Here is a 27444-nt window from a genome sequence, read left to right as displayed (position 1 = left end):
TTGGGACTTGCCTCGTGTCCTAGAGGCTTTGACTTCCACGCCCTTTAAACCTATGGGGTTCACTTCTTTGAAACTGTTGTTTTTTAAAACGCTGTTTTTGGTAGCTGTAACCTCAGCCAGACGTATTTCTAATTTGGCTGCTCTTTCAGTCAGGCATGACTTGTGCGTGTTCCATCCAGTTCCATCTTAAGACCCAACATTCATACCGAAGGTCAATAGCTGTTTCCACCGAGGTCAGGAGTTGACCTTACCTGATTTCTGTCCATCTCCCCGCCACGAGAGGGAGCGCAAGTGGCACACTCTTGACATACATAATGCCCTCAAGATCTACATTGACCGCACTGCCTTGTTCCGCCACTTGGAAGCTCTCTTCATCTCCTCTCGCCAGGCCTCCTTGGGTACCAAGGCTTCATCATCTAGTCTGGGCTGCTGGATAAGAGCCTGTATTAAACTGTCTTATGAACTTCAATCTATACAGGTCCCTGCAAACATTACAGCTCACTCTACACACAGCGCTGTGACATGTGCGGTTTGGTCCACTCAAGCCACCTTTGAAGAAGTCTGCCGGGCGGCCACCTGGGCATCTCTCACAGTCTTCATACGTCATTACAAGTTGGACAAGTATGTGTCGGCTGACGTGGCTTTTGGGCGCAGGGTGGTAGAACAAGTGCTTGTGTCCTAACGGACTTTTTTTACAATTTCCCACCCTAGTGAACAGTCCAGTCTTTGGTACGTCCCAGTCTGGCTGCTGTCTCTATGATAACAGGAAAATGGGCGTTGGTTCTTACCTGATACGCTCATTTTCTGGTAGAGTAGAGACAACAGCCAGCCCTGCCCTGGTATGGGTCACGCAAAGGAATTCCTTGTGCGGAGGAGAGAGAGAGATATACAGTGACTATGGACTTTCACTTTTTGCTCACAATTCTCACTTGAGTCTACAATTTTCCTTCATCTGAAACTGGGGAGGAGCCACAAGGGCCCGATGACATCTTAAGTGTAGACTCAGTCCTATTGGTTAATGGACGGAGCATACCCAGTATGGCTGCTGTGTCTACTCTACCAGAAAATGAGTGTATCAGGTAAGAACCAACACCCATTCTATGATAATATTGATTAAATCTATAAAGTTGAAAAGTAACAAAGCCAAAGCCAGCAAACCACATTGTAGAGACTTAAACTGTAACTGTTATTTATACAAAGTTCTTTTGTTCTATGTAAAACTAGTTATGAAACAATATTGAGTTTATACCTCCTAATTTAGCTGTTATCCCCATGCAGTTGCTATTCTGACAGTGCAGTTGTGTAAGATTAGTGCAGTTGTGTAAGATTAGATTAGTGCTGTCCTATGTGTTATGAAACCTATGTTTTATGAAACACTTAGCCATTCTAAAAGTATTGTATGTTAAGTGAGTTTGAATATTCATAAATGGCAGTGTTTCTTTGTTCATTCATTAACCTTTTTCATTCATACTTATATGTTTATCATGCAGAATAAGCTATGTTATGCAAAGCAGAAAAAAGGGATAGAAATACAATCAAATCTACAACATTTATTTTGCCCCTTTGATCCTTGCATGATATTTCAGTCACTATATCTATATGTTGCTTAATGTATTCATTTACATCCCACTTTTGGGGTTTTTTCCTGTACAACAGCATATTACTTGCTTTTAACCCTTCACTCGTTTTTATTTGTTTGTTTTTAATTTGATCTTTATTTATTCTATGTATGTGACCGACCACTTACCGTTTTGTTTTGTTTTGTTTTAGTCATATTTGCAGTCAGTCCACATTAATTCAGCACCATTTGTTCTTGACCTTATCTCATGTTTTATACCATACACATTTCTTAAATACATTACACTCCCACAGTTTCTCCTTACATAACAGGTTGTCATTTTCATTTAACAAAGTAGGTAGAAACAGCCATTTTCACTTTTTAAACATTTCCCCCCCACAAGCTCTATGCTACCTTATGGGTGTACATACTATCAGTTTCCCCAACTTTAGATAGTGTACTTGCTCTTATTTTTGCCATTTATATATTGCATATGACTTCTTTTACTCTACTTTCTCCATCAACATGGAAGAGAAGGTTTTGGAGTTGATGAGAATAGAATATGTTGAGAAAGGAAACCAGAACATGACAGCAACTTCCTTTATCATTGCCAATGTTGGGGGAGGCGGAAAGGCACACACAAAAAAAGAGAAAGTAAATTTCCCAAGGTTTGGATTGGATTCACTGGTTATTAATTATTTAGAAATTGTGTCTACTTTTCCTAGTTCAATCCACTATCACCAATAATTGGTTATACAGTAACTAGTAATTTCCAAGATTCTGAGAAGTTTTTTGAAAAGGTGGAAAACCTTGTATGATAAACACTTGACAGTCCTGTGGATGAATTCAGCGAGGACTTGACTAACAAGTGGATGAGAGGCATAGAATGAGGAAAGGGGAAAGCTTAACTCCATCCTGGAATAAAAGGAGTTTTTGTGGGATAAAGTTTACTGGGCAGAAAATTCCTGATTTTATGGTGGATGTGTGCTCCTAGTGGATACTGATTAAATGGTCTAGTTCCATGATGGCAAATCTATGGCATGCGTGCCACAGGTGGCACATGAAGCCATATCTACCGGTATGTGATCTTTCAGTTCCAGCGCGCATGCACATGCCGGCCAGCTGATTTTCAGCCTTTTGGAGGGCTGGGGGAGGCTGTTTTTGCCCTTCCCAGGCTTCAAGAAAGCCTCTGGAGCCAGGGCAGGGTGAAAAACGGGCCAACAGGCCTACCGGAAGTTTGGAAATAATCTCTGTCCGGATCTGTTTCCCAAGGCTCTGGATGCTTGGGAGCAGGGGAGGCGAAAATGGAGACCCTCTGGAAGCCAGAAATTGATCATTTCCGAATTTCTGGTAGATCCATTGGGTCCATTTGTTGCCCTCCCCAGGCTCCAGAGGCTTTCCTGGAGCCTGGGCAGGGCGAAAACGCTGTCCCCCAGCGGAAATACCAAGTTTAGCCTGGAGGCGAGCAGTGCAACGCACGTGGGGGGGTGGAATTGTGCGTGCATGCGCATGTGGGGGCATGCTTTGCATTATGGGTGCCTGCATGCTTGTGTGCTATTGCACGCGCAGGCTTGCATTTTTGGCAACCTACAACAAAAGGGTTAGCTATCACTGATTTAGTTGGTTGGCAGAGCAGCATTGGTTGGATTGACTATATCTACTTTTAATTAATGTATGTTGTAGAAAAAGGACAGGGTAGTCAGCAGACATTGCAGCTCCAGGTTTGGTACAGGGGGTGGATAGATTATTTAAGGCATTTGGGGAGATATGCATGAAAAAGGTCTCACAGTAGGTTTTGGGTTGGTTATTACGCTCATCTAGGACTGTGATGGCGAACCTTTTTTGGCTCACCTGCCATAAGTGGAGGGAGCACAGGGGGGTTGTGTGCAGGCGTGCTGCACCCATAATGCAATGCGCGACCACCCCAGTGCGCATGCACACACTACAGGTACGACCATCCCATTTTTGCATGCTTTTTTCACTCTCCTCAGGCTCCAGAGGCTTTATAGGAGCCTGGGGAGGGCGAAAACAGCCTCCCCCGCCCCCCGGAAGCCCTCCGGAGGCTTCATGGACCTTCAGGAGGCATCCCTGAAGCCTCCGAAGCAGTAAAAACGACCCTCCTAGCAAACCGGAAGTGACTTCCGGTTTTCTCGGAGAGTTGTTTGAAGCGCTCCGAAGGCTTCAGGGACCTTCAAGAGTCTTCCCTGAAGCTTCCAGGGCAGTCAAAACGACCCTCCGAGCAAACAGGAAGTCAGTTTCCAAACTTCTGGTTTGCCCGTAGGGCCGGTTTTTTGCGCTCCGGAGGCTTCAGGGAAGCTCATGAAGCCTCCGGAGGGCCTCCGGGAGGGGCGGGGAGGCTCTTTTCGCCCTCCCTAGGCTCCTATAAAGCCTCTGGAGCCTGGGAAGGGCGAAAAATGGCTTTAAAAAAGGGTTAACTCATCTGGCCAGCGCACGCTGGCCAGCTGACAGGGCAGCGCCTTGCGTGCCCTGCCAAATGGCTCCATGTGCCACCTGTGGCACGCATGCCATGGGTTGACCATCACTGATCTAGGAGAAGAGAGAGAGGGAGAGTCCTTATTTTATTTCATTCAGCTTGTTGTTCTTGTCATCTTTTATTCTTTTTCCTTTTAAAAAATATATTGTAATTATCATGTTTTGATAGTTGTGGGCTGCCTAGAATTTTTGGGAGTTTTAAGGTTACATATAATTAATATAGACCAAAGACTTCAAGCACACAGACATCTGTGGATTCTTAAATTAGAAATAGATACACAATTGGTAAGGATGCTAAATACCACAGATAAAGATGGACAGTGATGAAGTGAACTGAAATAATATATAGTTTTATTCTCTGACCCTCAAAAATAAATGAAGATGTATGGTATGCTAGAGAAGTAAAAAGGAGTTTAATTTTAGGGAGGAAAATAATAATGAACTTAGACAAGATCATGTTATCTATGACAACATAGCCAGAATAGTTGAAATACTGTTTTTGCCGGTAATGAATGGCTTTAAGAACTGAACAGTGAGTACGAAAGAAAAGACAGAAAGAAGAGAGAGAGCTTTGGATTATGACCTTGGAAATAATGACTAAGAATACAGTGGACTTCAAGACGCACCAATCAATCCATTCTGTTTTAAATAAAGACTAGAATAGGATTTCATCAAAAAAGCAGAACTTGACAAACTGTGGGCATGTAATGCAAAGAATTGCGAACCCCCCCAAAAAAGCAAAGCTTTGTGTTGGGCAAAATTGTAAGAAATAGAAAGACGGGTAGCTAGTGAATATGAGGATAAAAGTGATAATTGGAATGACTTCAGAACATCTGTAGATTTCTGCTGAAGATATATCAGGATGGCGCTATATCAGAATATATTTATTTACATAGGATAAATAGGAGTCAGGAGTCAGATTCAACTTAGGGGCACTCTGGTTACATCTCAAGTTACATATTTATGAAATAAAGATTGCATATTTAATAACTTCCACATTATCCTATTTTATGGAATTTAAAACTGAAGCGTCTTTCTGGAGGCTCAAGCATACTAACAAAATACTTTTTTCATTGTGCATAGATAGCATCATCAGTCTCCACACTGTTGCCTGGATACTGTTAATTGGCCATTCAAAAGAAAGATCCTTAATATGGTTTTTTTAAATAGAAAAGTAATTAACCAATGAATGTACTTTTAGCTGCTTTGCATTTCTTTCTTTGCATTTCTTCAACTCTATTCTTTTCTTGTGAATACTAGCAGGCCTAATGAAACTTCTAGAATATGGGAGTGCAGGATTTATTTCTTGACGTACAAATGCTTCCACAAATTGCCTTTGAGGAGTAGCTTTTCATGATTGTATGTATGTTAGCATTGCTTAGATTTACTGAGACATAATCAGAATGCTTTCTAACCAAAACAGTACTGGTTTTTCATGAGGTAAATTGTAAATGCTAGTGTTTACGATATACGTAATAGTGAAGTGCTTCTGAAAAGAGCTTCAGGTTTCTAAACAATACATTTTAATGTAATATTTAATTGGAAATTAAAAAGCCTTTTCAGTGTTTTTAATATAGTTTTTAGAAAATTTGTTGTAAATTCTTAAGTTGCTTTTATTGTATTTCATACAAAAGTATACAGATTTTGCAGTATGATTGTGTGAGCAGATATTTTATAAAGAGCATTGAAGAATATTCTTACAAGCGATGAATTATAGTCAAATGCATAACAAATTCTGAAATGTTGTGTATAAACAATGACAAGAAAAGAAAGTTTGTTATATTCCTATTTGTTTCAAATTATCTCTCTGACATTTTCTGGCTAAGAATGCAGTTACAACCTTTTCTTGGATGGAGCTCGATATGAGGTGCAAAATGTCTCTTTATTCTTAGACCTAGTTTGGAGACAAAGTGAAATTTGATTATATGTATTGATCATTTCGTTAACAGATAGGAGATCATGTGACTGTCAATCTTGCTGGATCTGTTAGCAGCTTTTGATATTGTTGACTGCACTAAGGACTTGGTTTATACATTTGGACTACTACATTAGATTGGTTCCATTCCTATTTTTGAGGAATAGTATATAGTCAACCAAGCAGAGCAGTCATTGATTTCAAATACCGGTAGTCCTCGACTTATGACCACAATTGAATCTCATATTTCTGTTGTTAAATGAGACATTTGTTAAGTGATGTTTTTGCCCCATTTTACGACCTTTCTTATCACAGTTAAGTGAATCAGTGCAGTTGATAAGTTAGTCACATGGTGGTTAAATGACTCTGGTTTCTCCATTGACTTTGCTTGTCAGCAGGTGATCACATGACTTAGGACAATTAAATAATGTTTCCTTTATAACCGCAAAAATTATGACAGATTTTTTTTCAAATTCCACTAGAAAAAAGGAAGCAACTATTCCTGCTGCAATTTAGCTTTTTGTTTCAAATTTCCTCAACTCTTTATGGGGTAAAATTAGGACCGCTTTCCAACAGCCTGATAAAACAAGTTACCGTATTTTTCGGAGTATAAAACGCACCTTTTTACCTCAAAAAAGAGACTGAAAATCTGGGCGCGTCTTATACACTGAATGCAGCATTTTTTGCTTTCCGAAACACCGCCCCCTTCACCAAAATGGCCGTGCATAGCTTGTAGGAAGCTTTTAGAGAGCTCCTGGGGGCTGGGGAGGGCAGAAATGAGCAAAGAATGTCCTGTTATTTGCTCAATGTTACCCCACTGAGCCCCCAGGAGCACTCTATAAGCTTCCTAAAGGTTATCCATGCCCCCCCTTTTTTTTTACAAAAAACGGCCCCACACTCCTGTGTGCTGCTTGGAGAGTCCAAGCAAGGGTTAAATTCAGTCTATTTGCCCAAGGACTGAGTTAATTTTCTTAACCACGCCTTCTCTCCTCATTGAGGTCAGTTTAAAAACTCAATCCAGCCCAGTTCAGATGCGTTTTGGAGAGTTTTTCAGTTTTTGTGCAAATAGACTGGAATTCTCCTTAAATAGTATAGAGTTTGTTATTTTTGTAATTGTTTTTTCTGTAGTTAGCTAGCGCTTTCTTTCACGCTTCTCTTGTGCTGAAAGTGAGTGTGAGGACTTTGGGGCTTTGCGGCTCCACTTTTCTCTGCGGTGCTTGCTGTTGCTGGAGCGCTTGTCCAGTGGCTGCTGACAGGCGTGAGGGAGGTAGGAGGCTTCCTTTCCCCCAGCTGTCTATTAAATAGATTGTTCATGCCGGAGACCTTGTCGGAGGCTTCGGCTTGCGTTTGACAGCTCCCTCATTGCCCGAAGATCACGGCTGCCATTTTGGAACAGTTTTTCGTGCGCTTTTCAGCTGGACCGTTTTCCATTTGCTGCGCTTTGCCTCACACACTGCAGATCACCTCTGGGGAGTGCTTGGCCTTCGTTCGGAGCTCCGGCAAGTCCTCCTCCCCAAAGAAGACCATTGCAGAGCTGCTTAGGAGATCTTTGGCCCCACTGGTCATACTCCTGTCCTGTAGGACTATCTGCAGGGTGCAGTGGAACTTGCAGCTCGCGCTGGTGCCAACGACCTACTGCTCATCTGCGAAGTCGCCTTCGGCCACAAGAAACAAATTCGCCTCCCATTCTGCTGCCTGTTAACACCCTGGCTGACAGTAATCTAACAGCACCAGAGGAACAGATTGAACCGTTGTCTAAACTCAGTAGGCCACAACCCCCTGACAGGGAGGGTGGCAGTAAGGGCACCAAGGGGAATGGAATACCCAATCCCAGAGGGGGCAAGGCCTTGTCTAAGGCTGAGGTCTGCAGGCATAGGGCTTTGGAAAAAACCTTTGAAAGGGCCCGGAGATTGTCTCTTTCTTCTGGCCAGCAATCCAAGGGTTCAAGCCCCTTACCACATCCACAGGTGGCCCATGCCCATCCCTCTCCTCGAAGGGACATTTCTCCTTCCCTGGTGGATGAGGGATCTCAGGGCTCCTCTCCTGCAGCTTCCCTGGGTTATCCAGAATCATCCTCCTTGCAGGAGGAGCTATGCCCCTTCGCTTGTTCCATTGATGAGGAAGAATAGAGACCCTCAGGGCATCAGGACAGTGGAGTTGCAGGCGGTCCAAGGACCACCGAAGTTCAAGAGCCCAATCTCTCTCCTGCAATGCAAAAGATCATAGAGCAGGCCATTGAAAGAGGCATTGAGGCTGGCCTCCACAAGAGGCTCGCAACTCTCAAAGGTTCTTCTACCAGACTGCCCCAGAAGGCCAACCATGGGCCTGGGGCTCAGGCACCCCCCTCTCCAGGCACTTCCATCACCACAGAGGAATCTGTCCTCGAGGAGGATGATATAGGGGAAAAGGAGTTATCAGAGGATGAAAATTCTCCCCCTGACAAACCTGCCTTCACTGGCTTGTTCTGCCCCTCTCTTTTGAAATCAATCCTGCGCAAAGCTAAGTCTTCCACTGAATTAGGCACTCCCAGCCAGGGAACAGCAACTACCTCTGGATCTCAGGATCCAAAGGAGGGGTTCTTCAAGGAGAACGCTCCTATGCAGGAGCTGGTGCCTGTACCAGAGCTGTTCGTGAACATTATTTAGTGCCAGTGGGCGCAGCCTGGTTAACTAACAAATCCCAGTGGGGCTGATAAATAAATACCTCTATTCGGTTGAAAGCAACCTAGAGGATTTATTGATGCTCCCACAGGTAGATGCCCCAGTTATTTCTCTAACCTCCAACTCTGTCCTACCAGCTGATCTTCTCGAAGGCCTTAAGGCCGAAGATAAGAAGGCAGAGAAGGCATGTCATAAAACCCGCCAGGCAGCTGCCTGGTCAATTAGGGCATCCACCTGGGTATCTTTCTTTACTAGGGCCTCATTGTTTTGGCTTTGGCAGTTGAGGTCGAATCCTCCCAAGGAGGGTTCAAGATGGAAGCATGATCTCAACAAAATCATTGCAGCTGTCGAATATTCAGCTGATGCTTCCCTCAACGCCGCCAAGTTTGCCTCCCGGCATTAGCCTCCAATGTTACTTCACGCCATCTATTGTGGCTCCGCCACTGGCAGGTAGACATGGCCCAGGAGATCCTGGTACGCAGACCTGGTCAGCCTTTCCATTCGCAGACCATGGAAGATATCTCAGGAGCTTCTCTCCCTCAGCCAGGGGGCCATAGTTCATCCGGATCCCAGTTGGCTCCAGGGGGTACTTGAGGGGAAATTCCTTAGGAAGGACAATTTTTCGGACAAGGTAATTCGGACAAGACACCATCCAGGCATCTCACCATCCATCCACGACTAGGATTTACGACGCCACTTGGGCCGCCTTCGCTACTTGGTGCAGGGCTCATAATATTGAGGCTGTCCTGGCAACCATTCTGCAACTGCTAGACTTTTTGCAGGAAGAGTTGGATAAGGGGTTATCCCCCAACACGCTTCGTTGCCAGGTTGCAGCTCTCTCTATCATTTTGATGAGACATTCATCGGTATCGTTGGCACAGCATCCTCAGCTGAAAAACTTCATCAAGGGTGCCGCCAAACTGCATCCGCCTGTAATTCACAGGTTTCCTTCATGGGATCTTCTGCTTGTCCTGCGGGCGCTGACCAAGTCACTGTTTGAGCCCATACATTCCGTCGGCCTTCGACATCTCACTCTTAAAATGGTTTTTCTTATAGCCATCACATCGGCTAGGAGGGTGTTGGAGCTGGTGGCTCTCTCGGTCCGTGAAGACCTGTGCATTTTTTACGCTGACCAGGTTATCCTTCGGTTACATCCAGCTTTTTTGCCTAAAATTAATTCCCTATTTCACAGGACTCAAGAAGTGATACTTCCCAATTTTTGCCCTCATCCTTGCCATCCCTAAGAACGAACCTGGCACAAGTTGGATGTGCGGCGGACGATTCGCTGATACATCAAGAGGACAGAAGAGTTTCGCCGCTCTGAATCACTCTTCGTTTCTTTTCAGCCGGGCTCCATGGGACACAAAGTGTCACCATCAATCATTGGGTGGTGGTTGAAGGCATGCATTAATCTGGTTTACCAGCATCAGGGCAAAACGATACCTCCAAGAATTACAGCTCGCTCCATGAGGGGTGCCACTACTACGGCCGCGTGGATAACACAAGCTCCAGTGGAGGAAATTTGCAGGGTGGCCACCTTGTTGTCCCCAACACTGTTTTTTAGACACTTATGACTCTTATGCTGCAGCCGAGGCTTCCGTCGGGAGGAAAGTTTTACAACGGGTTGTTACGGCTCCGCACACCCTGGGCGATTCTGCTTCCCTCCCTGGGACTACATAGCTTGGGTATGTCCCTTGCTTGGACTCTCCAAGCAGTGCACAGGAAAATGACCGTTGGCTTACCTAAACGGTCGTTCTCTGGGCGTTGCGGGAGAGTCCAACCCCGCCCTGATGTTTTCTTCTTCTCTCCAGATTGGCTCAGGCTGTGAGGAGCAATGACTTTCTTGACTGAACGCACATCATGGACAAGTCCATCACAGACTACCACTTTTGTTTTTAAACTGACCGCAATGAGGAGAGGAGGCCTGGTTAAGAAAATTAACTCAGTCCTTGGGCAAATAGACTGAATTTAACCCTTTCTTGGACTCTCCCGCAGTGACCGTTCAGGTAAGCCAACGGTCATTTTCATGAAAAACTGGTCTTCTCTGCTCGTTTTGCCCCCCCCCCCTGGAGCACTCTGCAAGTACCCTAAAGGCTATTCATGCATTTTTTTTGGGGGGGGGAATCAGGCCAGTTTTCACAGAAAATCATTTTTGGGAGGAGTGCAGAATGCAAAAACTTTTTTATTTTCCTCTTCAAAACCTTGCTGTGTCTTATACTCTGGTGCGTCTTATACTCCGTATGCAGTAGCTTTTAAATAGCCTTTTCCTAGATATCCAGATGTGTGTTCCACTGTATTGCTGAGATTAGAAGCTTCTCTCATTAGTATAGAAGCTGAAATGTGGCAAATAATATTTTTCACTGGCTAAGGCTCAGCTTGATGACTATGATGCTTTTCTTAGTAATTGTTTCAGACAGGTATACTATAGATTCAAGTAGTGGAGAAATGTAATAAACAAATGGCACACCTGTGGCCTTTCCTGTGAATAATTTCCAAGATCCTTGCTTCAACAATAGAATCAAAGTGGTGACTAAGTAGTAGATTGGGGATATAGAATTACAAAGGAACCAGGTCAACCTATCAGGGTTTATTGGTCTGTTAGCAAACATTCAAGATACTACCCTGCAATTTACCTAGAGCTGTGTGCTATTCTAAATACAGGTAGTCTTTGACTTCCAATCACAATTGGGTCTGAACTTCTGTTCTATGGGAAGCAGTTGTTCAACAAGTCACACCTGATTTTATGATCTTTTTGTCATTTACGTTGAATCACTGAGGATGTGACTACCGAAGTCATTAAGTGAATCCAGCTTCCCCCAGTGCCTTTGCTTGTCAGAAGCTGGGAAGGTCTTAAATGGTGATTATCTGATGTCATGGTACTGTAACTGTTGTACATGCCAATTGCCAAGCACCTGAATTGTGATCATGTGACCATGGGGACAGTCATAAGTTACTTTTTCAGTGCTGTTGTAACCTTGGATGATTATTAAATGAATGGTTGCAAATTGAGGACTACCTGTGTCATCAGGCCTTCTCCAGCCTGCTTGAATGCTCTTCCATCGGCTATCTTATATGCATTAAGAAATTGCTCAGCCATAGAGAAGCTTTGCGTATATCAGTCAGGGGAAGATGAATCATTAGAGCATATATTCTTCAATGCATAATATTACTATATATTTTTATAGGTTAGGTTTCTTTTTTAGTTGTAAAACCAAAGAAGGCATTTAAAAGTTGGGTGGCCTATAGATGAAATGAATAAATAATAGGTTAATAAGGTTACTCCAACCTGTAATAGTGAAAATCCCTGGCAACTCTGACACATTTTATAAATACTAATTTTTAGTTGCCAGGAGCCCAAGATGGTATATATGATTGCAAAATACTTCTCTTGAGCGTCTAGGAACCATTTTAGTAAGGCTAACATATATGTTTATTTGAGTATTATTGAAATCATTTTGCATGGTTATATTTTATGGTTGTTCAATATGCATGACTTCTTGGTTAAGCTGGTAATAAAGCAAAACTGAAACCACTTTTCAGTTAAGTAAATAATTTGTTTTAAATTGTAATTATGTGTAATAGTATCTGGTTAAATGAAAGCAGTTTTGGCACCACCTTGTGGTATACAGTAAGTATTTTTTTTAAAATCAGATAAAATAGTAAACACTAGACTAACTTGTTTTACAAGTGCTTGTAATTTCAAAACTTTAAAATAAGATCACATGGAAATTAAATTCATTAAAAAAACAAATTAACCTTTGGAATGTATAGCACTAGAATTATATAACTTTTCTTATTTTATAACATAAAGTTTACTTTTCTTTTTTAAAGTATTTTAAAATTCCCTACAAATTAATAGATTAAAATATGAATATCAAAGTTATTTAATTGCACAGGTGTTCATCTACACGGTTCTGTATTTCATTTTCATAAAGAGTATTTTTTTTAGTAGGAAGTATGCTTTTGTCATGAAAGTCTCTTAATTAGAACACATTAATCTTTACAGCTTCTTTTATACCCTTAAATAGCTGTTTTGGTTAATCTCTTTTAGAAAGCCTTCCCATCCTTTGCTTGAAGCTTTTATTAGCCATATGTCTAAAGGATCAGAAGCCCAAATGGATGGATCTTTGAACAGCCTGCCTCGATACCCAAGCCATTCACTGTGTGAAATGGGAGAACTTACACAGACAGGTAACTATGTAAAACTGGTTTTTATTTTCATTTCCAAAAAAAATCAGTATGGTGGTGATGCTTTTATTTTTTTTTCTTAAAAGTTTTTGAAAAGACTTCACAAATATTTTAAATGCCTTTTCGGGAGCATATTGATTTACAGCATAATATAGTTTCTGTAAGAAATTCTCATTTCTCCTCCCTTGTCTGAATAACTCTTTAAAAGTAGCATGGTTCCCATTTTTAAGCCATTTTGTATTTGACTGGTGAGTTGAAAAAACATCTGGTGAAAAAGCACAAGAGACGAAATTCTAGGTGTTCAAAGGGGGCAAGCATTGACATATCACGACAGGGAGATAACCATCTTGAAGCAGATCCCCCCAAAAATTAGGGAAAAAAGGAAAAATTATTCGCAATTGGCGAATAAATTATACCAGAAGGGGGTGTGGTTTAGATGGTTGATGCCTGAAGGTATGCTGATATTCTGGGAGGAGACAAGAATTAGAATCAATATACCCATAGAGGCACAGGCCTTTATGGAAAAAAACAAAGCAAACCTAGAAAAAACAGAAGACTCTACAACGGTTATGCAGGACACGGGAGGGCCCGGAGCTCTGCCAGAGGGGAGAGAAGGGGCAATACCAAGAAAGCTCAGATCACAAAAATGAATAAGAAAACCACATTGTTATAAACAGACCGAAAGTAGTAATGAAATTATATGTAGATTATATATTATAATATATAAACTGATTGAAAATTTTTCTAGAATTAATATGCTGATTTTATATGATTATGTACTAATGTTTTATACTTAGATGTATTTTATGAGTTTGGAGGGAGGGGGCGCCTGCCACACTTGCAACTGCCAAAATTTGTACACCCTTCCATTTACCCTTTTCCCTATAAATGTTTAAAAAACCAATAATTTTTTTTTGAAAAAAAAACAAACATCTGGTATAGTTACTGATATATAAAAAATGACAAACCTACCATTTGGTTTGTAATCTACAAATACAATGCTAAAGGGGAAAGAGATTTAAGAGAAAAAGTAAACAGCATCAAATTTCCATGCCTTAAAGATATTAGACTTTGGTGGGGTTCCCTGAATTCTCCAGTGTGTTTGCGGGAGAGTCAAGAATGGTTGACTTGTCCTTTCTGCCCAGAGTTCTTCCGGCAGCAACACCCCGCTACCTCTTTCTCTGGTCCAATTTTTGACTCCGTTTTGGCCCTAGAGAGATGTGTCAGAATTGGCTTATTGATTGGACACTCAGGAAACGCAATTTGGACTTCTAGGACTCTCCTACAGTCAGGTTTAATATTAGCGCTATGGTTTAAAGATTGTGGACAAGCGGCAAAGATTGGCTTCCCTGGCCCGTTCCGGAATAGCATAATAGTCTAATAGATAGCCTAAAAGTCTAATAGATATTAGACTTCGGTGAGGTTCCCTTAATTGTAGTTTTCTTAGCAAAGATCTTTAAAATAATGAGCTGTTTTTATTGCACTACAGTTTACAAATAGTATTAGCTCTCTCCTTTCCCCTAACTGTACTTGCTATAAATATAAATAAACAATAAATAGGAAGTACTAGCATGGCCTCCTTTGGACTATGTTGTTTTGGCCTGACATTATCAGAAAAAATTGGATTTATCTTAGAACTTGGGTTTCCATCAGTAATTTATTTCATATTTTTATAAATGTATTTTTATTATTACATTGATTATTACATTGTGATTTTGGTGAGTCTTTGTCTTTTTCTGGACTGTATTTTTTTTTAAAACAGAATTGCCTTTAGAGTTAAGCTGCTGTAGTAATCATTTGTGAAGAAATAAGATAATTGAAATTTTACTTCATAATTTGTCAAATTAAATTAGTTTTTCAATAGTTCCTAAAACATTATTTATGTTTAAGTGCTGATTACATGGTTATGTAACCTGAAGGTTCATTTTGTTATTCTTCAGAATAATAAATTGTGGGTTTGGTGTTTGTTAATTAGTGTTGCGTAAATTTCAGAAGTGTTTTTACCTCTGATGATGGCTAATGCAAGCATCCTGTGTTGAAATAGTACATTACTTGCATTCTGCAAAAATCTACATAAATGTTAATTGCCTCCTTTGTTATAAGGGAGGCAGAAATAAATGTAGAAAGTTTAAAGGAAGATTAACAGAAGAGTCAGAGGGTAGAGAGTAGGACAAATTAAAAGGAGAGAAAGTAAAAGAAAACAATGTTACAATACAATACAATAGTAGAGTTGGAAGGGACCTTGGAGGCCTTCTAGTCCAACCCCCTGCCTAGGCAGGAAACCCTATACCATTTCAGACAGATGGCTATCCAACATCTTCTTAAAGACTTCCAGTGTTGGGGCATTCACAACTTCTGGAGGCAAGCTGTTCCACTGATTAATTGTTCTAACTGTCAAGAAATTTCTCCTCAGTTCCAAGTTGCTTCTCTCCTTGATTAGTTTCCACCCATTGCTTCTTGTTCTACCCTCAGGTGCCTTGGAGAATAGTTTGACTTCCTCTTCTTTGTGGCAACCCCTGAGATATTGGAACACTGCTATCATGTCTCCCCTAGTCCTTCTTTCTCTTAAGCTAGACATACCCAGTTCCTGCAACCGTTCTTCATATGTTTTAGTCTCCAGTCCCCTAATCATCTTTGTTGCTCTTCTCTGCACTCTTTCTAGAGTCTCCACATCTTTTCTACATCATGGCAACCAGAACTGAATGCAGTATTCCAAGTGTGGCCTTACCAAGGCATTATAAAGTGGTATTAACACTTCACGTGATCTTGATTCTATCCCTCTGTTGATGCAGCCTAGAACTGTGTTGGCTTTTTTGGCAGCTGCTGCACACTGCTGGCTCATATTTAAATGGTTGTTCACTAGAACTCCAAGATCCCTCTCACAGTTACTACTATTGAGCACGGTACCACCTATACTGTACCTGTGCATTCCGTTTTTGTTGTCTAAATGTAGAACCTTACTCTTTTCACCATTGAATTTCATTTTATTAGATAGTGCCCAATGTTCAAGTTTGTCAAGATCCTTCTGTATCTTAAGCCTATCTTCTGGAGTGTTGGCTATTCCTGCCAGTTTGGTGTCATCTGCAAATCTGATGAGTTCCCCATTTATTCCCTCATCCAAATCATTGATGAAGATGTTGAAGGGTACTGGGTCTAAAACAGAGCCTTGGGGTACTCCACTGGCTCTGTTTTAGGCCCAGTACTCTTTAACATCTTCATCAATGATTTGGATGAGGGAATAAATGGGGAACTCATCAAATTTGCAGATGACACCAAGCTGGCAGGAATAGCCAACACTCCAGAAGATAGGCTTAAGATACAGAAGGATCTTGACAAACTTGAACATTGAGCACTATCTAATAAAATGAAATTCAATGTTGCTATATAAAACAAGAAAAAAGAAACAGTGTTGGATGTTTTGATAATCATGCTATAATAAACTATTTAGTAGTTTTGTTAGTAAATCTGCAAACAGGAACATACCAGGATAGTCTATGCCCTAAGGTTCTGCAAGAACTGCAAAGGTAGATTGCTGCGGGTACGGCCCGGTACAGCCTTACCGGTAGTGGCCCGGAGCAGCTGAGAGCATACCGGTACAGTGCTTATTTTGGTCCACCCCCGCCCGCGCTCTATACCTGTTTTTATTGCAAACAAAAAAGTGTGCACGTACACACAGCGTGGAGTGCCTGTGCAAGCTCCAACAATCAGCTGGTTGTAGGGGCGATGGATTATGCACAAGTGCACAGTGCAAGTCAGGCATGAGTGTGAACAGAATGCGTGAGCGTGCAATCAGCTTACCTGTAGTGACAGTAAGAACAACCCACCACTGCAGAACTGGGTGGGCTTAAGACATGAGCGGTTCATCAAATGCAGTCCAGAGTGTCCCTAGCAATTTTTATAAAGTACAATGGAAAAGGCAAAAATGATTATCACAACCATGAAGGCATTTTCTGGCAAATGTGGCATTCTTCAACAAAAAAACCTCACCATGACCTTTTTGGTGCATGCCTGCCATTCTGCCAAACAAAGTCAGTTAGTTTCAGATCGGGCTTTTCTTTCAGGAATAACGCTTAATTAGTCTTTTTGTTAGGGAAAGGCTTCATTTAGCACAAAGTTTGTTATACTATCGGTATCGATTTTCTACTTTCTACCTGATCAGAGGTTCTGGGATTTCTCAGTTCCTTGTGAAAATTCTCAAAAAAAACATAAATCTACATTATGTTTTTATATATTCATACTCATTTGATGGGAAACAACTTCTGTGTAATAATTCTCATGGATTTTTTTTGGGGGGGGATGGGAGGGATATTGACAAGAAAACAATATACTTTTACTCATTTGGCCACACAACTCTATCTACCTATCTACCTACCTGATTTTTATCTACGTTTTAAGTAACAAAACATGGCAAATATAGCTAATATTCTTTCCTCTTCCTATTTTCTCTGTAACACCTAGCTCCATGAGCAAGGGGCTGAGAAAGAGTGACTGTCCCAAAGTTACTCAGCTGCCTTTTATGTCGTAAGGTGGGGCTGGAACAGTTTCTTGGTTTCCTGGTTTCTAGCACCTTAAATATTATGCCTTAATACTATGTGAGTTTAAAACCATGCCATAAATTAGTGTTGCACACCACTTTTTAAAAAGGAAGCATCTGCATTGCTTTAATTCACTTTACCGTGACACCTCATCTAGCACCTCTAATAATGTAAGGAAGCTTCTAATATGTGCAAAAGCTTACCCTTTTCCAGTCAGCTAGCAACAGCACCAGAAGAAGCTTCTTATGTTTATTTGATATCTCTTTAGGACTTATTATTATGTAAATTATTAACCTTATTTTATGTTGCTTTACATAACATTTAAGAGCAGCCGTGGTGCAGTGGTTAGAATGCAGTACTGCAGGCTACTTCTGCTGATTACCAGCTGCCAGCAGTTTGGCAGATCGAATCTCACCAGGCTCAAGGTTGACTCAGCCTTCCATCCTTCCAAAGTTGGTAAAATGAGGACCCAGATTGTTGAGGGCAATATGCTGATCGTGTAAACCGCTTAGAGAGGGATTTAAAGCACTGTGAAGTGATAAATAAGACTAAGTACTATTGCTATTGCTATTAAACAAAAGTAAATAAATGCACATGGCTAAAGTTTCCTAGATTTTACTTGAAAGAAGGCTTACCTTGTTTCTTTCTTTTTAAAGGAATTGTACAACACCTACAAAATGGACAACTGTTACGTGACATATATATAAAGAAGCATAACTTGTTACCAATTGATTGGACAAGTAAACTTCTGTATTTGGAGACCACTGGAAAGAGTCGGACTCTACAAAGTGGACTAGCATTACTGTATTCTTTTTTACCAGACTTTGATTGGAAGAAAATTAATTTTAGGAACCAATGGAGCACAATTTTTTGTTCTGGACACTGTGAATGCCAGAGAAGAAACCATTACTTAGAGGAAGAGCAACGTCGCCAGTATAGTCTCAGAGTGAAAAAAATAGATTTGGAAAAGACATATGCAGATATGGCCAGAATAGTTGGCATTCCCACCCGGCAGTTAAGAGCTTCTAATCCCATTGATTCTATGTTGTGCCACTTCTGCCATAATGCTAGCTTTCCCTGTACTAATAATGGTTGCATAGACATCGAGCACTTTAAAGTAATCAAGAAACATCAACTTGAAGATGAAAAGGAGAGGCAAAAAAAGAAATACTATTATTTGTATGCACTACTAGCCACTCATCCAGTCCTGAACCAAACAGTCAATCGGATGCTAAGGATTGCAGAAGGCAAGAAAGAAGAATTATTTGTGCTGTACTCTGCTCATGATGTTACGTTGTCACCTGTTCTTAGTGCCTTAGGCATCACTGGGGCCAAGTTTCCAAGGTTTGCTGCTAGACTAGTCTTTGAGTTATGGAAAGATGAAAAAAAATATAATGAAAACTTTATTCGTATCCTTTACAATGGGGTTGATGTTACATTCCAAACTTCCTTCTGCCGGGATTTTAACAAGCATTTTGGCATGATGATGTGTCCTTTAGAGAAATTTGTCCATTTTGTTAAGCAGGACATGTTTTCACCGTTTAATACCACTAGTTACTATGATGCATGTCGCAGAAGACCGTTCTAAACGGAAGAGAAATAAAGTATTTCATTTTGCATTGTTGAAAGTTTGTCTTTGAGGAAGTTTGATATTGTCAAAGTCTCGTATGCCTAAGTGCAAATGCATATAGCTTGAAATTATTTTAATTTTGCGAAAATTCATTCTAGATTAATTTAAAATGCCATATCCCACTATTAACCCAGCAGTATAAAAGCTATTTTCTTTATGGTCAACATGATTTGTTGCATAATTGATGTAAAACAGATATTACTTGAGTAAATGAATGCATATATTCTGATTACTTAGCATTCTACTGCAAAGATTTAAACATGAAAGCAAATATTAATAACCCAAGTCGATGTCATAGCAGAAAGTATTTGTTCATTTCACCAGCCCGTACTTATAATCAGTTATTTTTAAAGAGTTAAAAAAAAGCAGCCATTAGAAAAAAGAAAAAGATGTTTGATTCAAATGTTTTTTGCACATCAGGTTCTGGATACACTTGATCTTAAACTATGTGTTTCACTTACACTATAGATTGAGTAAAGATTGTTCAAGATGGGGCAGTATTATTTCAAAGCTACTCTATTGAACATGTGGATAATCTCAATGCCTGTAATCAGTGACTTGTTGAGGAGCACCAGCATTGTAAAAAATACCTTGTACATGACCAATGTGGATCAACCTACACAGAAGCTACATAAGACTCCATTTACAATATTGCAGCCGCCTTCTAGAATCCCAAACATATGGAAGCAATTTTCGTTAGAAATCATCATGCCATATACAAAACAACCCGCAGATTATATTGAAAGAAAAACACTGTTTTTGCACTTTTAGCACTTTATGTGTACTTTGAACACTAATTACAAGTTGTGCCAGATGCTAGAAAAGGATTCAAAAGAAAATATAGAGGGGATAGACATGGAAAAAAAAGGTTTTTACATCTTTATTCCACTTCTTTAGTATCTATATGTTGAAATAATTTATGCTGTAAAAAAACAACGATGTGTTTACCATTTGGCTGCATATGACCAAAAGACAACTTAACACAATGCTTAATTTTGTAGTCCCATTAGTACTTTTATAGACTAGGGAATACATTTTATAAAGTAAAACATCTTTTTTACATTATAGTGACATAACTGTTTTCTACTTTCTTTGTAAAAGAATGACAAAACTAGTGTTTCAAACAATCTTTTACTCTAGGTACTTAGATCCATGCAGAAAAATCTTATGAATAATCTAACTTGAGAAATTCATAATGCGAAAATGAACAGTTCATTTCAAAATGTTTTCATCATACAGTACAATGTTTTTTAAAACTATAGTAATGCTACATTTTGTATTTTAAGTAGCTTGTATATACCCAGAATCATAATTTAGTGTATGTTTTAAGATAAAATGGTGCTAGCAGTTAAAACTAGCTGTGATTTCTATTTAAGCTTTACTGGCTTTTTGGCATCATTTTGACGATACGTTTAGATGTTTCTATAAATAAAATTTTGAAGAATTTTTAGTGGTAGTTGTTCTTTAATGCTTCTTTAAGTCGTTCTTTCTTTATGTAGTAGTGCTGGGTCTGTTTGTTTTTTAATTAAAAATATTGATTCTTTTGCAGGAATATTACATGTTCATTCTATCCCTATAAGTGTGTAGCCTAGTCTATTTGTACTTAATATGCATTTTAAGAAACTGGACTAGTTACGTTCTCTCAGCCCTGGAAAGACGACAGTGTCAAACTACTTCTTGAACTGTTGCCGTGAAAACTGCAAAGACTTGTTTAGGTAGTTGCCGGGAATCAAGAGTGATAGATAGAAAAATAAAAGAAAAAAAAAAACCTGTTTGACATTTCATAGAATTTATAATTGACATTTCATAAAATGTATATCATTCATGTCATACAAAGCTTTTCAAGCAGATTACAGAAAATTGAAAATTCCTCCTCTCCAAGCCCTATTTCACTCATGGCAAACATACCTGAATATTTCCTGCTTTAAATTCTCATAATGCATAAAATGCCACAAATTAAAAAGTTAGAAAGTTGAAGCTATTTATAATTCATCTAAAAGAGTAACAGAGAGAAATTTCACTTGGGTTTTTCAAAGGTAAAAGGAAGGAATGTACATGTCTTTAGAAATTATTCTTTGCAGCGCCTCCAAATAGATTCCTAGAATTGAGATGTCCAGGGGGAGGATCTGTATTTTCTTTATGAATTTCTAACTGGAACCTCTGTGCAGGACTTCCAGCGCACTTAAGATTCTTGGGAAGATACTTGGAAGTAAGTACATTGATTCAAATTCAGATAGGTATCATGAAATGGTTCAATTAAACTAGAATAACTTTTAAAATATAAGTCAAATCAAATGTTGCATATAGATATTACATGAGCAAAAGCTACAAGCAGCACAGAATTATACACACAGGATTGGAATTAATTTGAATAGTGACTGTGGGATACCATTAGAGAGAAAACTTCAATACAATACAATACAATACAATAGTAGAGTTGGAAGGGACCTTGGAGGTCTTCTAGTCCAACCCCCTGCCTAGGCAGGAAACCCTATACCGTTTCAGACAGATGGCTATCCAACATCTTCTTAAAGACTTCCAGTGTTGGGGCATTCACAACTTCTGGAGGCAAGCTGTTCCACTGATTAATTGTTCTAACTGTCAGGAAGTTTCTCCTCAGTTCTAAGTTGCTTCTCTCCTTGATTAGTTTCCACCCATTGCTTCTTGTTCTACCCTCAGGTGCCCTGGAGAATAGTTTGATTCCCTCTTCTTTGTGGTAACCCCTGAGATATTAGAACAATGCTATCATGTCTCCCCTAGTCCTTCTTTCTCTTAAGCTAGACATACCCAGTTCCTGCAACCGTTCTTCATATGTTTTAGTCTCCAGTCCCCTAATCATCTTTGTTGCTCTTTTCTGCACTCTTTCTAGAGTCTCCACATCTTTTTTACATTGTGGCGACCAGAACTGAATGCAGTATTCCAAGTGTGGCCTTACCAAGGCATTATAAAGTGGTATTAACACTTCACGTGATCTTGATTCTATCCCTCTGTTGATGCAGCCTAGAACTGTGTTGGCTTTTTTAGCTTTCAGCTACTGAAGCAATTCAAAGATTGTGACTAATTCTATGTGGCCCAGTAATGCACTAAAAACATCTGGAGAATGTTACCTAGCTACCTGCGGGATCGCATCCTCCCACACACATCCCTGCGGCCAATTCGCTCTCACAGGGAGGGCCTTCTCCTGGTGCTGTCCACTAGGCAATGCCAACGGGCGACACCGAGGAGTAGGGCCTTCTCTGTGATGGGCCCAACCGTCTGGAATGACCTCCCCCCCGACATTAGAACCACTACTGACCTCCGCTCCTTCCGACAGAAACTGAAGACACACCTGTTCCGACTGGCTGGTCTGGCATAATTTATAACGTCTACCTCCTGGCATACACATTTTTTACTGGTTTTTAGAGGGATTGTCTCTTTTAAATTTAATCTTATATGATATTGGGATTTTAAATTTTGTATATTCTGATTTATTTATTTAGCTGTACAGTTTGGCATATTTTTTATCCTCCTCTCATATACGTATTTATGTATCTATTTATTATGTTTTAATTTGTTGTATTTTGATACGGACTGTACACTGCCCCGAGTCCCTTTTGGGAGAGGGGGCGGTCTATAAGCGCTAATAAATAATAATAATAATAATAATAATAATAATAATAATATGGTATAGTCAACCTGCTGAAGATATATAGCCTGAATTACAGTAAATTAGATACTTTCTTATTTTAATTCAGAGTGATATATAAATCGGAGACTCACTAAACAAACCAATATTCCACCACAAAAGTCTCATCGACAAGCCTATTTCTGATTGAATAAGGGGAGGGGATCCTAAAGTGAGAACTTTACTGTCTAACAAAACTTTATAACAACATCAGAAAATAAGGAGAATTAGGTTAGTCTATGCCTAATTAGGTATATGAAAATGGCAGAATTTAGCACGTGGTAACAACAAGCAGTCCCTTTATACCAGAGTTTGTGCTATGATGTCACTGAAAAGTAATTCACCAATGTACAGGACAATTGTCTGAATTATTGAAGTTTTCTATGGAATCTTAAATCCTGGTAACATAGTTTTTATGAAGTGCAGATGGTTGTCCTGTCTCTTCACTGATAATAAAACCTTGGCTTTGGAAGAACTGCTCATCTAGCGATTTAAAAAAAAAAAAAATGTCTGAGTAGGATTTCTGCTGGAACACCTTTATTTATGTGCTTGTACTCAAGATCTGTTCAGGTTTGAGAAAATAACAGCAAAGAGGTGAGCCTATATTGCACTAAAAAAAAAACAGAAGGATGATATAATTTCTAACAGTATAGAAATACTATTTGTTTTACTCCTTTCCTATGTTAATTAGCTCATGTCTTGAACTATATATATATTTTCCTTAAAAAAATACATTTGCATATGCAGTGTGATCCAAAGTACGTGTACTGTATGTATATAAGATAGTTTAGAACTAATTCAATGATTTCAAAAAACAACAACCACCTGATTCAAGATGAACCAAATTCGAGACCGCCTGATTTAATAAAGACCCGTGTTAGACCTAATTAATACTTAGTTGGGAGACTACCAGGAATATCTAGGATCATATAACCTATGCAGATGAGTGATAGATGAGATATCCTTGAAGAAGACAGTGCCAAACTACTTTTGGTTTGTTGCAAAAAAACCCAACATGTATGCGTTCTTCACAGTCATCAGGATTGGAACTCAATTTGAAGAAGACTATATTTTTCATATCAAAAATGAGATTTTGTAAAATAGACTTACTTGCCTTAACATTAACTAACATGGAAGCCGCAAGAAGATGCAACTTAAAATTATTGAAATGAATTGGATAGCAATTGCAAAAAATGCTATTTGTAAATGGGTAGAAATTCACAATACTACAAGGGCCATGGAATTAGGACGTGGCTTTTTTGAAAAGAATAAAAGTATGCTGATTATATTGACTTTTAGAGAGATTCTGTTGAATCAAAATATACCACTTTGAAATCAAAATGCTAATGTTTTCATATATTTTGTAATTTTGAAATATTTAGAGGAATTTAGTAATTTCCATATGTTTTAATGCATATCAAGCTATGGAAAGAAAATGGAGATGGAGTTTCCATATTGACCTAAACAGAGAAAGTTATTTTCTACTAAGAAGACTGAATATCAACCTGCTTTAAATTGTAATTTGCACTTATAATATATAATATATCTTAATATAATATATAAAAGGCATTTTGCTTTTAATATTCACAGTTCCCAGAGGTCTCAATGAACTTTATATTGGTGAAAATAATTTCAGATTCAGTACAATAAGGCAGAAATAAAGTTAACAATACAAACATTACAGACCAAGGAAAGTCATGCTATTTTCACTGTTTTGTGTTAAGCATATTTCAGTTTCACATAACACTTCCTGGCTCAAATGCATTGTTTAAAAAAGTGTTTTTAAGCTTCAAAAACAGATTTTTAATAAAAAAAATAGTAAAGATAACATTGTTGCTGAAATATACTGAATATTCATTCTGAAACTGCAAAGGCTAAGATTCCCCTCTAGTGGCCAACCACCATATTTATTATAAAGAACATCTCTACTTTAAAGACTAACCAAATTTACTATTATATAAGCTTTTATACGGCAAAGGATGGGTTATGATTTAAGATGCCATGAGACTCTTTTCTTCTTTTTAATACCTTACTTTTTGCTTTTTAATACCTTACTTTTTGCTTTTTAATATCTTACTTCAAAAGGCTAACATGCACAATATTTACAATTATTAAATAGTTCTATTTAAAATTTTTGTTTTTTAAATAAATTCCACGATTTCCTTTTGGAAGAAAGCGAAGGAGAGGAAAGAAAATTAAAAATAGAAAATTAAAACAAAATATAAATCTTGTTTATAAAGGTCATTAATTTGGAGAAGTCATGTTATGACTGATATGCATCTGTAGGATAATAAAAATGAATGAAGCATGGAGTAGACTAAGGAAATATCTAGCCACATTATGGGCACTAATGCAGTGTCAGTGACTCAACAATGAATCCAAAGGGGAATAACATAACCACAGATTAAATACTGTAAATTCATATGCGAGTAAAGGCAGGTGAGTGAATACTTTTGGCAATATAGTGTATTTATGCATTGTCTTTTGTTATTTAAAATTTTCACTTCCGTCTCAGTCTTACAGGATCTCATCCCATGTTAGGTATACCTTATCTGTCTCCAATAAGCATTCATTATATAGTACAAAAAAGCCTATAGAAAATCTAGTTTAAATCACAACTTTTTAAAAAAGTATTTTTAATCTTAATTCTATTGAATTATGTGCTAATGCAACAATCTAGATGAAAATACATTGTATTATTCATTCAATCTATACTTTCGTTTTCCTGAATGAATTAGCCAACTCCTTTCCCCAAGTTCAGCTCACTTTCAGTCACACCTGTACTTTCTGTTTCATTTCTCTTAATTTCACAAATTCACAGCATGACAAAACAAGAAATGTTAAATGACCATAAATAAGCTTACCTGCTGACTCCTCAGTCCTAAACTTCCTTGACTGCATATTTATCCTTCTAGATTAAAGGCATCATCTGACAGACCAAATCTATAACTATATTGACCGTAGCAGCTGGTACCAACTTTGAGGATGTTTCTGACTTGCTGCCAGCATTGTCTCTGAATCAGCAATACTAACTACGCAATTCTCCAAGCCACTGAACACATCCAGCCTACATCACCCCATCTCCTAACTATTCTGCTTTCACTCAGCAGGGGAGAAAGGGAGTTTATGGTGACTTTTATGCAGTAAGGTGGCCAAGGAGCATCCTTACAACCATGTCTCACCCTTACATTCCTGTGTAAATAACAATACCCCACCTTCATGTCTATCCACCATCTGTTCAAAAGCTCAATAACTTGCAGATGTGAACTCTTTAAATAGACATGGTCCAAAATTGACAAGGTGGCTATGCCACAGACACAGGGTTGACCCTCTCTCAAGATACTTCCATTCCATTACCAGTCTCTAAGCTCGGAAATAGTAGACATCAGCAGACCCACTGACTGCAAATTAAATAGTAATAGGTAGTCCTTTTTTTTACAATGAAAACATATTTTTATAGTCACAGTTTATAACTAGAAAGCATGTATATATAAGATATTCTGAAAATGAGTGCACAGCTTTTAAGTGAAGTTTATAGAGATACAATTTATCCAAGCAACATCTATTCTAAAACTAGATTAAGCTTGGCACAGAGTTACTTGCCATCTCCTCCTAGAAGAAGACTGATGAGTCTGTTGCCTCAAATAGCAAATAGCTCTTATATATTGCTTTATATTGCTTTATAGCCCTCTCTAAGTGGTTTACAAAGTCCTCATATTGCCCCAACAATCTGGGTCCTCATTATACCCACTTCAGAAGGATGGAAGGTTGAGTTAAACTTAAGCCTGGTGAGATTTGAACTGCCAAATTGGAGGCAGCTGGCAGTCAACAGAAATAGCCTGCGGTACTGCCCTCTAACCACTGTGCCACTGTAGCTCATGATCTTGGATCAATGTAATCTAACATTAGCAAAGGATATCTGTTAGATACTAGCTTCAGTTATAATGATTTCTACCAGGGTCCTCTGTTCCGGCGGGAACAGAGGTTTAATCTCATTGGTCAAAGGGTCTGACAGCTCCCTATAAAAGGGATGCTGTCAGACTCATCCTTCGCTTGATTGTACATAGTTGCTACTGAGTTAATAAAGAGCTATTGTTACCGTTAGCCTGTTTGTCCCTGTCCATTACCCGATCTAACACTGGCGACGAGGATGGGATTGGAAGGCAACTAGGTGAACCAAAAAGAGCATAGCAATCCAGCAAGTAAATCCAGCCCAGAGCTCAGCATGGCTTCAAGCAGCCATTTTGACCGGCAAAATCAAAACGCCCTCAGAACACAAAATGACCATGCACGTCCCACCAACTCCATATGACCCAGTCACCAAGCACTGGGACTCATATATGATGAGGTTCAACTGCTTCCTCGAAGCCAACAACCTCATGGGTCTTTCTGAAGGCCACAAGAAGAACATGTTCCTCGGTTACTGTGGACGGGAAGTGTTTGAAACTGCCAAAGACCTGTCGGAACCAACGCTGCTACAATCAGTCGCTTGGTCTGTGCTCCAGTAGATGCTGAGGACTCACTACGCTCTCAAGCCGTCTAAGCACGTCTGCCGGCACGAATTTAATATTCGCAACCAGAAGGAAGGCAAATCAATCAATGAGTACATTGCGGCGCTGCGAAAGGCCGTAGTGTACTGCGAGTTCTGAGATCTTGACGAGCTTATTCTTGACTGCATCATATGCGGTGTGCGGGACATTAATTTACAGAGGAGGTTACTCTCCAAATCTAACCTCACTCTATAAATTGCCTGGGACAAAGCCAGGGCATCAGAATCGGCCGTCAAGTCAACAGAAACCCT

At 39.4% G+C, this 27444-nt stretch overlaps 1 protein-coding gene across 2 annotated transcripts in view; it reads left to right on the top strand.

Annotated features, from left to right (window-relative positions):
* PXYLP1 (2-phosphoxylose phosphatase 1) overlaps positions 1 to 20415 on the top strand; it is a 58434-nt gene extending 38019 nt beyond the window's left edge. For both annotated transcript variants that reach the window (XM_081954439.1, XM_081954440.1), the window contains 2 exons: positions 12678 to 12817; positions 18006 to 20415. In XM_081954439.1, coding sequence (XP_081810565.1) covers positions 12678 to 12817; positions 18006 to 18937 — 1072 coding nt within the window. In that variant the 3' untranslated portion in view covers positions 18938 to 20415. The remainder of the gene's footprint in view (positions 1 to 12677; positions 12818 to 18005) is intronic.
* The last annotated feature ends 7029 nt before the right edge of the window (positions 20416 to 27444 follow it).

Source organism: Natrix helvetica (assembly GCF_964273705.1).
Source record: "Natrix helvetica genome assembly, chromosome: 5".
NCBI lineage: Eukaryota > Metazoa > Chordata > Lepidosauria > Squamata > Natricidae > Natrix > Natrix helvetica.
This window is presented reverse-complemented; position numbering and strand designations above follow the sequence as displayed.